At 44.9% G+C, this 13,912-nt stretch overlaps 1 protein-coding gene across 1 annotated transcript in view; it reads right to left on the reverse strand.

The window, feature by feature from the left end:
• Positions 1-566: 566 nt before the first annotated feature.
• Positions 567-13,912, reverse strand: part of LOC147116709 (chromodomain Y-like protein 2) — a 248,523-nt gene continuing 235,177 nt past the window's right edge. Inside the window, exon 7 of the mRNA XM_085991827.1 lies at positions 567-3,207. Within this exon, the coding sequence (XP_085847953.1) occupies positions 3,049-3,207 (159 nt within the window). The 3' untranslated portion in view covers positions 567-3,048. The remainder of the gene's footprint in view (positions 3,208-13,912) is intronic.

Below are 13,912 nucleotides of genomic sequence, written 5' to 3' on the forward strand. Positions count from 1 at the left end.
GCAATACTAAGGAAGTGCTACACTGTCAGAGGTGTTGTTTTTCGGATGAGAATTTAAACCGAGGCCCCGTCTGCTCTCTCAGGTGGACATAAATGATCCCATGGCCACTATTTCGAAGAAGAGCAGGGGCGTTATCCCTCGTGTCCTGGCCAATAGTTATTCCCTCAATCAACATCACTAAAAAACAGGTGATCTGGTCATTATCACATTGCTGTTTGTGGGAGCTTGCTGTGCGCAAATTGGCTGCTGTGTTTCCTACATTACAACAGTGACTACACTTCAAAAAGAACTTCATTGGCTGTAAAGCGCTTTGGGACGTCCGGTGGCCGTGAAAGGCGCTATAGAAATGCAAGTCTTTCTTTCATTCTAAGACGTCTAGTAGAAGAACGATACTGTACCTAAGTTTATTATATTGACAGGCCATCCAATTTGGCAATCCCCATCCATTTCAGCACGTCCATTTGGGATGTTCACTAAAAGCTGGGCAACTTGACGTTTGGGCACTGTAACATCCAACCATATGACCTGGGATAACAGCCCCAACACCAGGCAACCCATTCAACCAATGAATTTCATATTATTTTATTGGGAGCAGCTTTTCCACAATATATAAATATATTAACACACATGAAAAATACAACTTCTAAGGCACCCAGAAAAGTGTTCATACACTAATTACAAAAGCAGTCGACAGTTTGTGTCAGTTTCTGTCTTACACAAGTTAGTCATCACAGAATTACCTGGTAGTTTATAGAACATATAGATAATATATCTCCAGTAATAAAAAAGGGTGCCCACACCAAAAAAACAGATTGCTAACAATTTTTAAATAAACACAGCCCCCGTTTACTTACAAAAAAATCTTTTCAAACCCCATTGTGTTCAGCTGTGAGATAAATACATTTAACAAGTTTTCTGACAAACACATAATTCAGCCCCTACAGGTCTGCATTGCATTACTGGTCCTCTTGATAAAGGACACTGTCATCCGAAGTGTCCCGTTTTCTTCATAAGTGACGCCGATTATCCATAAGCTAAACTTCAGTTCTCCCAGCGGCAGAAGCGTGATGATTTTCTCGGGAGCAAATGCTTTGTACCTTGAACGGAACACGACTTGGCAAAAAAAAAATATTCACAAATGTGAACAGTTTTTTTTTAAATAGTGCGTTAAGGTTCAAACACAGCACAGGATTTTTTTTTTCAATGAGAGAAAGGGGCAAACAGTGTTTCATAAACATCAAAAAATGATATATATTGGCACAAAGCATTGAGGTTACATAGGCAGTCAATGAAACACCCAAGAACATCTATTTCGGGACAAAAGACTCTCTAAAGAAGCATAGCGTCGGGTCTTGGGTAATGACGTATAAAAGAAAGTTTATCGTTTGAAAAAATATATGCTGTCTTGCAGGGTTTACCATATTTCTTCGAGATGGTGCGCCAAACCCATCTACATAGTAACAGAAGCAACTTCAGCAAAGATGAAAATCAAGTGTATGTCTCCACGGAACCAGCATACAGTCTACCCGGTATCATACCAGTCGATTATTTAGAAACAAAAAACTTTTTGAAAACACAGCAGTTTATAATGAACACGCTTCAGAGTGTTCAACCCCCTTTGACATGGCTTCCCATTTTATATTAGTAAATACTATTACTTGTGCCAGTGCCCAGACATAGGTTTTTTTTTCCAATGAAGAAACGCCCCATGTATTTTTGCACAACTAAATTTAAACCAACAGCTATTTAGTGAACCCTTTTCAATTTAGTGACATAAAACCCATATCTTGTTTGTAACATACTCCTCTGAGTCACTTAACAACAGCACGTACACTGTGTCTGATTAGTGCATTTTTCTTTAAATAAATAAGAAATGAGAACTCACCTACTCTTTTAGGACTTAAAACGTGGAATATGACTGATTGGCTTTGGACCCTGAACTGGTCAAATGACAGTCAATAGGTAGGTATTCATGGTGAGCGTCTTAGCATTGAAGAAGAGCGCTTCAATCACAACCAGAATATCCCTGCTGTTCTGTACACATATTATATTTGGTATACAAACCCTGCTTGTATATTTCATGGATCAAAATGGACTCAATAGCGTCAGGACTGCGGTCACAATGATCTCCTACATGGTCGCCTTAGGTAGTTGGGATCAATTCAGAAATAAAATTTAAAAAGAAATGTTCCCAATAAGATTCACACCCAGGACCCTGAAAGTCAAGAAGAAAAATGTTGTGATCCATTCAACCTTATTGTTCATGCAGCTGAAAGAAATAATAAATACATAAAATCTTCTGTTTGTGCATCTATAGAGTTTGAAATTTTTGGAAAATAATTATTAAAAAAAAAGTTACTAAATAAAATCTCACAATTTTAAGTTTGTTTTTTTCCTGCATTTTTCTCCTGATAGCTGAGTAATCAGGTTAACAGTTGTACTGAAAATCTACATCAATGAAATGCATTTAACTCTTGAAGCTACTTACAAGCCTATTGAAAGAATTGACAATTTTCCCGTGCTCCGCCCCGCAACCCCCCCCCCCCGCTAACTAAATTGCTAACAAAACGAGTCCAAATATACAACCTTGATGTAATACGGAACAAATTGTCCTTACTTGTGCTGTGGGTTCAGAAGCAAAAAAGGATCATCTATGACTCATTCTTTTAAGTGTTATTCACAAGCGCGACATTCGACATAAATTGGGTAAACAGATCTCGTCAGTTTGAGATGGGACAGTATTGGGATTTTAAAGGTCAGCGTTTAAAAAAAAAAATCACGTGGCATAATTTGACTATGAGCGTCAAAATAGTTGACAATGCATGCAGAGATGTTGCATTCGATCTATACCCAACTCAGGCATATTTGATGGATCGGTTCAGTGCTTTGTCATGTTATCAAAGACATTTGCTGGCCAGTTTGTAATGCTAGTAGCAGTGAGGCCCAACTGCTGAAGCATTAGACTACTTAAAATCGGTCATTAAGTCCATCAACTCCTTTCACAGACACTGGAATAATAAGACAGCAGTTTCAAGTCTTACAGTGGCTTCAGACCTCATAGATCTTTTCCTGCAAGTAGCTAAACAAAGAGTCCAGTCCTTTAGAGGAACTCCACAGCTGTTTCAACATCTGGCATTCCCTTTCATTCACCTGCTCCAGGGCATCTTTGAGGAAGCTACGCACCAGACATTTCGACTCTTCCAGTACCTGAAGGTGAAGAAGAAACACAGAATTAAAAACAAAAGATAAACCATGCCTGGCGACCAAAGCCAAAATAAAACCCAACTTGTGAAACAAATACAAAAAGGGGGTCGATTTTCCAACTTGCATCCCGGGTGTAAAGCTGGCGTTGTGGATCCTCTGATTTTCATCAAGCAGCTGATCTGCAACGCCAGTTTTATCCTGGGGGGGTGGGGGTGGGCGGTTTGAGTATCTCTGCCCCAAACTCTTTTTAAAATGGCCGCTCGGTGCTGCTTCACCTCCGAGGCCTGTTCGGAATCCGGGCCAAATTCGAGGATCATGACAACAAAGGTAGAGGACCGCAAACGCTGTGCCAGCAACCTAATCCATGTTGCAGAATGCTCCCAGTACATGTGTAGCTTCCACAAGTACAAGTGCTTCTAAATAGCCAACAAATGTTGAAAAGACTGCTTCTGCAGGTCACCCTCGTTACTTGGGCCCAATTTCTTTTCACAGTCCAGCTCCACCACTGCCAATTTAAAACGTGCACGATTAACACTCTTTTAAATCTGGAACACATTTCTTAAAATAAATACAAAAGGTTGGGCTTGGTTAGTAGCGCTCTCTCACCTCAGAGTCTGAAAGTAGCGTGTTCCTACCCCACGCCAGGACTTGAGCACTCAAATCTAGTTTGATAGTCCAGTGCAGTACTGACAAAGTGCTGCATTGTCAGAGGTGCTGTGCTGATATTAAGCCCAGGCCCTGCTTGCTTTTCCAGGTGGAAATAAAAGGTCCCACGGCACTTTTTCCAAAGAGTTCTCCTGGTGCCTTGGCCAACATTCATCAATCAGTCAACTGTTCTAGAACTGATTAACTGATCATTCATCTTATTACTGTTTGGTGGGACCTTGCTGTGTGCAAACTGTCTACTACACGACAAGAGTGACTATATATCCAAAGCAATTCACTGGTTGTGAAGCGCAGAAGGATGTGAAAGGCACTATATACATGCAAATTCTTTCAAATTGGCTGCTGCATTTGACTGAACTTTGAAAAATAATTAATTGGATCTGAAGTGTTTTTGGAATGTCCTGAGGCCAGAAGGTGCTATGTTGACAGAAGTCTTATGTAGATTTTAAATCTTTGAAACTTGTATTTGTTTATTTTTTTTGTTCATTAAATGGCGGAGCAGGCTCGAGGGGCCGAATGGCCTACTCCTGCTCCAATCTTCTATGTTTCTTATATTGAAGCCCAATTTCAATTCACAAGGGCTGAAATTTCCAAGAAATTAAGTTTTCTTTTAATGAAAGAGGCAATTCTCAAACTTTTATTTTAAAAAAATTGTTCAACTTATTCTTATTCAATCCTCCTGGTGCTCGAGCGTGGAACCATTTCAAGTTAATTTGTGTCATTTCATGTTTTATTGGAATTTGGGATTTTTCTTGGCCTGCTGTCAGCTGAGCGGACATGGCTCAATTGTTAGCACTCTTGCCTCAAGTCAGAAGGTTGTGGGTTCAAGGCCTACCTCCAGGATTTGAGCACGCAATTGAGGCTGACACTCCAGGGCAGTACAGAGGGAGTCTTTGTTGGAGGAGTCGTCTGTTCGGATGAGATGTTGAATTAATGTTGACTTGTTTTAAGTGGATGTAAGTGTTCCTGTGGCGCTACTCTAAGAGCTGGGAAGTTTTTCCTGTTGGTCCTGGCCAACGATCCTCTCTTATCCAACACGACTGAAAACAGATTAATCAATCCTTCGTGTCTCATTTGCTGCTTGTGGCATCTTCCTGTGCGCAAATTGGCTGCTGCATGACTGAGCTTCGAAAAATAATTAATTGGATCTGAAGTGTTTTTGGGATGTCCTGAGCCCAGAAGGTGCTACGTTGACAGAAGTCTTATGTAGATTTTAAATCTTTGAAACTTGTATTTGTTTCTTTTTTTTTGTTTATGTAGATTTTCATTATAAAAGATTCCATCTATACCACAGGAAGCCACACAAAGACAGCCAATTTCTAACCACAATTGCTGCACCCATTTAGGCAACAACAGATTGTTAAGATACGAGGAACCAGAATAAAATCTGATTGGCTACCGCTGCATTGTGAGGCAATTAAATTTTTTTAATTGCATCGCCTTAATACAAATTCTGCTGTTTGATGTGACTATAATTCTAAGTTTATGGATGATTGTATTTTTCTTACCCACCATCCAGGACAAAGCAGCCCGCTTGATTGGCACCCCATCCACCACCTTAAACATTCACTCCCTCCACCACCGGCGTACCGTGGCTGCAGTGTGCACCATCGACAAGATGCACTGCAGCAACTCGCCAAGGCTTCTTCGGCAGCACCTCTTCCACCTAGAAGGACAAGGGCAGCAGGTGCATGGGAACACCACCACCTCCAAGTGCCTCTCCAAGTCGCACACCATGCTGACTTGGAAATATATCGCCGTTCCTTCATTGTCGCTGGGTCAAAATCCTGGAACTCCATCCCTAATAGCACTGTGGGAGGACCTTCACCAGACGGACTGCAGCGGTTCAAGAAGGCGGCTCACCACCACCTTCTCAGGGGCAATCAGGGGTGGGCAATAGGTGCTGGCCTTGCCAGCAACGCCCACATCCCGGAACGAATAAAAAAAAATCCCTTTCCCCAGCTATGTACCTCCTATGGATCAAAGTCTCATCTGCTCCCAGATGGTCATCAATACCAGTCCACAGTCAGCATCACAAGGTGTGAAAGAGCCCCCTGCTGAGGGCAATCATCCAATTTACCAGCTGATATGTTAAATTGCGCATTCATTTACCCAAAGTTATAAGTCAACATACTTTTTGCTGTATGGTGTTGGGAGGAAGAAGGCACCCACCTACAATAAGTAGCAGCCCCACAGTAACTGCCAGCACGATGCACCGACAACCCTTCCTATTCAAGCCCTTCTTTCTGCTGAGCAGCATATTACACCAGGCAGACACTGACTGGTTGGGATAAAGGGAACATATGGCTTGGCTGCAGTTGTGTTTGTAAGGAATAAGTCACTGTGACACTAAGCTTATCATTTCCAAGCACTAATGCTGCGGTTATATAATCTGCAGCAGTTCCTTCTTTGTATAATTCTGCATTTAGTGTCACTCCCAAAATCCATTGACTTGGATGAACTGCTTTGAATTCCAAATCCATTGCAATTTGCCTGAGGCAAGACATCACAGTATTACCAAACATCAAGCTACTTTATATTTATTATATATTTATTTATATATATGTATGTATGCAAAGTACAAATACAGATCTGCTTAATATACACACATTTCTTGATGATTCAGTATTTCCTGTAAATCACAGGTCGCTGGACCACACATCATCACACTGTTGAGGTATGGAATACCTAGACGCCACGTACATCTTACTACTTCCACCACTTGTAGCTAAGACTTTGGCCCTACGACCAACAGAATGGCAGCAGTGAAGCTTGACATTCAGGCCGCGATTTTATTTACCGAGGCGGCTTGGCGACGGGTTGCGTGGTGGGCGGGTTCTGGAGCCGCTTCCGGCGGGATCAGCTGTGGATTTCCGATTTGAATTAAATCACCTTGTTGACTTCATTGGGGCGCGCTGGCCGGTCCAATGAGTGTGATCGGGTTGGCTAGCCGCCTCTGATGATGTCATCATAGCAGCTGCTTTTAATGGTCCCATTCAGCCTCAGCCTTGTGTTCTGAATTCTGATGGTCTGTGAATTTGTGACAACTACAATGAGTTCTTCCAGAGGCAAGGCAGCTCCACGCTTCAATGATGAGTCCCTCCATGCGCTTGTCGATGCTGTTAGAGGGCTCAGGGAGATTCTCTTCCCTCCGGAAGGTCGGAGGAAGCCTCCTCAGCAGACCAAGGCAGCCTGGCTGCGCATTGCTGAGGAGGTCAGCGCAAGGTCCGTGTGTTCATGCTCCTGGATCCAGTGCAGGAAACGGTTTAATGATCTTCTGTGATCATCAAAAGTGAGTATCCCATCTCACTTAGCTTCAATCTGCTTCCCTTCTCTTCTCATCACCAGCACTCTGCGTTGTAAGCCTGCTCCTTCACATTCCACCTTACCCTTACTTCCCTTGCACCCTTTCCTATCTTCTCTGTCTCTGTGTTGAATCACTTCACCATCCTGCTATGCATCCCTTAGACTCGCTCTCACTGTCATGCAGTGACAACAACTAACAACGCACAGGGAGCTAGCTTCCTCTTGGCACCTCACTCCATCTTGGTCTCCCTCAAAGCTTCTATGGTAGGGATTTTTCACACTCACTCCATCACTGTGGTTGAAACTCCGCTTGTGTCCCTCCTTGCAGGAAAAGATAGCCCACAATAAGAGGGAGAGAGCACTGACTGGAGGAGGTACACCAACCCTAGCAACGTTGACAAGTGCTGAGGAGGCTGCACACGAAATTGTCGGGAGGTGGCAAGGATCAGGAAGTGGGCGATGGAGAGACGGGCACACTAGACGAAGCTGGTGACATAATAGTTTCATCCCTCTCAGACTGCAATGGCATATGATGTTCATAGAGAATCGCTTTGTATCATCTGCACAAAAGGATGTGTCTGCTACATCAATATCAGATGTCTAACCCATGCCTTTACTCTCCCACAGGACCATCGAGCGCCCCCCTCCTCACTGTCCAGGACGAAGAGCCAGATGACTCCTCAGAGAAACCTGAAGCCTCTGAGTGAGCAGTGTTATCAGGACTCAGCACACCCAACACCAGCGCAGCAACGCACACCTCGGTGAGGCCCTCACGACTTAGAGTAGTGTTGCCATCTTGTCTATCACAGCGCACAAGTGAGCATCATCAAATGGTGGAGACAGCGACAGCAGTGGCGAGTCCTTGTCGTTGGTCGCAGGACTCTCCTAGCTCTGCTGAGCTGCATGCAGACGCTGTGCCTCTGGGGCCATCCAGAAAAAGAGCGGTTCGGGAAATACAGGAACAAGTGCAGGAGTCTCTGGGAGGGTTTGCCTTCAGGGTTAGTGCGAGTGTGGAGAGAATGGAGGAGTCCATCTGTAACATCAGCACTGCCTTGGTGGAGGCAATGGCACATGAACACACCTCCATGGAAAGGCAAGCTACCGCCAAGGAGGAAATAAGTTGCCAGAGTCACGAAAACATGGTGAGTGTTCAAAATAGATTGTCATCTCTGGAGGAGAGATGGGCAGCTATTGAGCAGAAAGACCAGAGCTTCATGGACGTCCTTGTGATGAGGACTGCCAGTGCAGATACGGGTCCTCATCGCCCCCCTGATGTGCAGCAAGGTGTTCTCCAGCCACTTACCAGCACTGAGGTGCGGCTGACCCATGAGAGGAATGTTGGTGGCAGGACAGAAGGAAGTGCGGGCTTCTCTCCAAGCGCTCACACGACCATGCCATTGCGGAGCCCTCGGTCAGAGACCAACTTTGCAGAGCCAACTGCGACGGCCGTTTCAGCCCCTGCACAGCCGCAGGAAGAGCAGACTGTTGAAGAGCCCTCCCAGGCTCCCAAACCCAGAGGATGGCTGCCAAAGACGTCTAAGCAGGCGCAGCATCCTAGTCAGCAAGGTGCCTCTACATCTGCTGAAGCCTTGGGGTAGCACCACGTAGAAGCATGCGTAAGAGAAAGATTAAGCACATATAGTCACAAGGGGACTCACGTGGGTGTTTTGTCATTATTTTTCTGCCTGTACTTGCTTTGTGATCCTTTTGTCACTGTCGTAAAGGAAAATTATGACAAACAGTTGATTATGTGGCCTATGTGTTCTGGGAAATAACAAATGCGCATTATTGAGGGCTCAGGGCAACTTGCATTTGTAATGTTGATGGTGAAAGTGATAGGAAATAACCGGGTATAGCAGAGATGATGTATGACGTTGGAGGAATGTCGCCTACAATTAGAGAGCCATATGGTAGCCACCTATGGTTTAAGAGTAAGCTTATGCGAATGTGGCATAGCAGTGTGCAGCCCTTGCGTGACGGGCAGCAGTGAACTGGAGGGATGCTGCATTGTTCACAACAGGGCACAAAAGGCACGCCTCCTCGTCCTCCTCCTCTTCTTCTTCCTCATCCTCCTACTCCTCTTCCGAGGAAGATCTGCGCTGAGCCATGCGGCTGCTGCTCCTCCGATTATGAGGACCAGGATGAGAGGACGTAAATGTTTCCCATCCCATTGCTATAGATTTCATTTGAGGCAAGAAGCTTGCAAGCGCACAGTCGAAGTGGCCTGAAATTATTCCATTCAGGTCACACTGCAGGTGGGTGTCAGCTTGACCAGTCACAAGGTCAGTAGATGTGCAAAATCTTATCCCAAACCTCCAACAACAAAGTTGTTGCATTTGAATGTCAGTCATGTTTCAGGAGTGCCTTTAAAGTGCTGCACCAATGACTACAAATCATGTCTTCCAGCAACTCGTCTCCTTGCAGCTGGCATGTTTCTGACAAGACGGGAAACAGGAGCCAGAAGCACGAAAATGGGAAACCACTATCAAAATAGGATTAGCAAGGCAGTTAACAGGCTCTTAACTGCCTTAACTACCTGTCCCACCTGTTCCAGTCGGGTCAGTTTGGGAACGGCTGACCCGACACTCACAAAAATCGGGTGGGGGCGGGATGGAGGCGGGTTGGGTGTCTGAAGCCATTTTTTCCGATTTTCGCTGCCGACCCGCCTCCTCAGGGCTGTTAAAAATCGAGCCCTCAGACTTCTCCTGATTGTCTTGAATGTCAGCTGTTTCCACCATAGATAGTTCAGTCTGCTGTGAATAACGTACACTTAATATATTTGGATAATCTTGCTGATTCAGATAATCTGTTAGGATCTTGCAATCTGGAAGTAGGACGAGGCACATCAAGACAAAACTGCAAATGGGCAACGTCTACCTTGAAACCTTCTAGACCAATCTCTCATGTTCAATGGTGTCAGTTTTGGCTGTGAACTCCATCATTGACTTTTCTGTGATATTCTAAGTACAGGATCTCCATCTGTGCAGGAAGAGAGCCGGAAAGGTACTAGAGATATGCCCTGCTGAGATATTCCTGAAACCAGAAGATGCACAGCTGTACAGGGCATCTTGGAACTCATGGTTATGTACCTCAAGTCTGCAGCAAAAGGCCCCAATGCTCCCTTGAGAGAAAATTCCTTGGGGGTGGGGGTGGGGCGGTGCGAGGGAGAGTGAGGAAGGAGAAAATGCTAGAATGCTTCGCTACCTCTCTTTCCTCCTTTAAGGCGCTCCTTAAAACCTACCTCTTTGACCAAGCTTTTGGTCACCTGCCCTAATTTTTCCTTATGTGGCTCGGTGTCAAATTTTTTGTCTTATAATACTCCTGTGCAGCGCCTTGGGATGTTTTACTACGTTAAAGGCGCTATATAAATACAAGTGGTTGTTGTTGACTTGAGCCTCAAGCCCCGCTACATTAGAGGTCATTTGACATATGCTTCAAATTCCACCTTGCGACTGACCCCTCCAAAAGAGGCAGGTCACCAGTTGTCAATGGAAGCCGGTTAGGTTAGGTTACATCAAGTACAATCTTAACATGCAGAAAATCTTCCACGTTAAAAGAGATTTAATACCATGCGGAGGATCCTTGTTTCGTGACATCACTTTGGAACTATAACTTGCAACATTCCAACAACCGTTGTGTCTTCTTTATAATAATTATTGCTTGACTCGGCTGCCCGTGTCCTAACTCGCACCAAGTCCCGTTCGTCCGTTGCCCCTGTGCTTGCTGACCTACATTGGCTCCCGGTTAAGCAGCGCCTCGATTTCAAAATTCTCATCCTTGTTTTCAAATCCCTCCATGGCCTCGCCCCTCCCTATCTCTGTAATCTCCTTCAGCCCCACAACCCCCCCGAGGTATCTGCGCTCCTCTAATTCTGCCCTCTTGAGCATTCCTGATTATAATCGCTCAACCATTGATGGCCAAGCCTTCAGCTGCCTAGGCCCTAAGCTCTGGAATTCCCTGCCTAAACCTCTCCGTCTCGCTACCTCTCTTTCCTCCTTTAAGGCGCTCCTTAAAACCTACCTCTTTGACCAAGCTTTTGGTCACCTGCCCTAATTTTTCCTTATGTGGCTCGGTGTCAAATTTGTTGTCTTATAATACTCCTGTGCAGTGCCTTGGGATGTTTTACTATGTTAAAGGCGCTATATAAATACAAGTGGTTGTTGTTGACTTGAGCCTCAAGCCCAACTACATTAGCGGTCATTTGACATATGCTTCAAATTCTCCTGATGCCTTAGTTGGCAATTATATAAGTCAGTATATAATTGAACCATACTAAGCAGAAGATCCTAGATTTGATTACCATTCTGTGCTGAGTTAGATGATCTTGGCCAAGGTATCAGGAGGGACAGTACAATTTAATGTCTCAGGACTCTTGCACAAGGGAGGTGAAGACTGGCTAGGGTTCCTGCTCCTGATCCCTAGCTAGTGGTTCGTGCGGCATGCATGGGGTTGTCAAAGGCGGTTACAAAAGCAGGATCGACTCTGATACTCTCCACTGCACCAACATTCACAATGTAGGTGCCCACATAACGAATGGCCACTTGGGTGAGGTACCTCGAGCTGGTGGGATTCCACCCAGCAAGTTTCAACACCTTCAGGCGAGGAGATGGATCATGGAAAATTGGACGAAGAAGATAAACAAATGATTATTGCCGCTTTCCAGCCCATTCTCAGATGAAAAATACAGGAAGGGGCCTCCAGAAATACTGAGGTTCAGAAAAAGGGCCCTGAAAATTTGGCCAGTGCCCGTGGAACCAACTTCAGGAGAGGGGAGAACGTCGGGAAGAAAAAAAATGATACTCTCCATAAACTTGAACATATTCCTCTGGAGCCTTTGGCCTTGCATCCAAAAATTCCTTTGGAAAGTCACATTCCTGCCCTCAGTTTTGAGACAAATATTTAATGATCAAAGGACTCGCGTAGTGGATCTATCAATGTTTTCTGTGATGCTCAGATTCAGCTATTCTAAAACGTCTTCCGAAGTTCTTGCCTAAAATATATCACATTTTGATATTCCTCAGCAGATTACAATCCTGAAATTCTTTCCAGCCTTGACTTCATTGAAGGGCCAATGCAGTTATCACTCCACTGACATTTCTACAAATTCTGGCACACTATACCAACAGGACTAAAGATGTGCGTAGATCTGCACACATTTTCATATAATTTGACAATAAATAATAAATAATCCCGTCACCAAGCATTATATTGCCTGATGGGCTGTGGAACGTGAACGGACAAGTTACCAGGATGTGAACATTGATTCTGCTCAATCATTTCACGAGCCAATATCGAAGAATTTGCTCTCAGTTCCATTTGTAAGGAGTCCATCTGCAAACCTTTACTCCTTTCAGTGCACCAGTCATTAACGCAAGCCCAAAACATCAAATCAGTCCGCTCACTATTTTATTTCGGGCACTGATGTGGGTTATTCCTGAGCAATGAGAAGGATAAGGTATTCTGCGGCGAGTGTCTCACCTCCTGACTCCCCAAAGCCTTTCCACCATCTACAAGTCACAAGTAAGGAGTGTGATGGAATACTCTCCACTTGCCTGGATGAGTGCAGCTCCAACACTCAAGAAGCTCGACACCATCCAAGACAAAGCAGCCCGTTTGATTGGCACCCCATCCACCACTTTAAACATTCACTCCCTCCACCACCGGCATACCGTGGCTGCAGTGTGCACCATCTACAAGATGCACTGCAGCAACTTGCCAAGGCTTCTTCGGCAGCACCTCCCAAACCCGCGACCTCTTCCACCTAGAAGGACAAGAGCAGCAGGCGCACGGGAACACCGCCACCTCCAAGTCACACATCATCCTGACTTAGAAGTATATCGGCCGATCCTTCATCGTCGCTGGGTCAAAGTCCTGGAACTCCCTCCCTAACAACACTGTGGGAGTACCTTCACCACACGGACTGCAGCAGTTCAAGAAGGCGGCTCACCACCACCTTCTCAAGGGCAACTAGGGAATGGGTAATAAATGCTGGCCTGGCCAGCGACGCCCACATCCCATAAGTGAGTAAAAAAATAAACAAATGAGGCAGGTAGCTAGATGACCCACCCTTCATTGCGTTCTTCCTCATTCTCTGAACGTACTTTGTCCTTCATCTGTGTCATACCCACTTCCCCACTCTTTCCAATTCTTGAATTTTGAGTGTGTGCCTATTACAGGAAACTTTGTGATATCCGGCACCGACAGGACCCAGCTGTTGCCGATCTATCAAAACTGCCGGACAAATCAGCGCTAATGTTGAAGCATACGGAGGTTTTCAGCTCCATATCTGGCAACAAACACTGTTGCTTAGCAACAGCTTCTAAACAGTCGGCCCGTACCTTGGAAGCGTCTCTGTAGCTTAGCAACAGCTTCAGAGAGACTTTGCAGAGCCTGACTGTTGGGAAAAAAAAGCCATGAGAAGAAAAAAAACCTAACAAAACGGCTCCTGATTTCTGCCGGTGGATCGAGGTTTCCGGACATTCAACCTCCAGGTGAACCAAAGTTTCCTGTACTTGGTTTCAACAAATGGCTGTGTAACCACAGCATGCGTAACGCTACCTCAATGATACAGTTTATGGGATTGGGGGAAGGCCACTCGACTTCAGAGAAAATAACTGCCCTCAAGACAAGCAGTGTCAAAGTGATTTTCCTTGGCTAGAGGCTGGGTCTATCCCACGATATGTGAGGGATAAGCAAATGCACATGTTTACAAAAGTGTGCGATATAAAGTGTGTAT

Source organism: Somniosus microcephalus, chromosome 6, assembly GCF_052327205.1.
Source record: "Somniosus microcephalus isolate GS21.2 chromosome 6, FLI_Smic_1.0, whole genome shotgun sequence".
Lineage (NCBI taxonomy): Eukaryota > Metazoa > Chordata > Chondrichthyes > Squaliformes > Somniosidae > Somniosus > Somniosus microcephalus.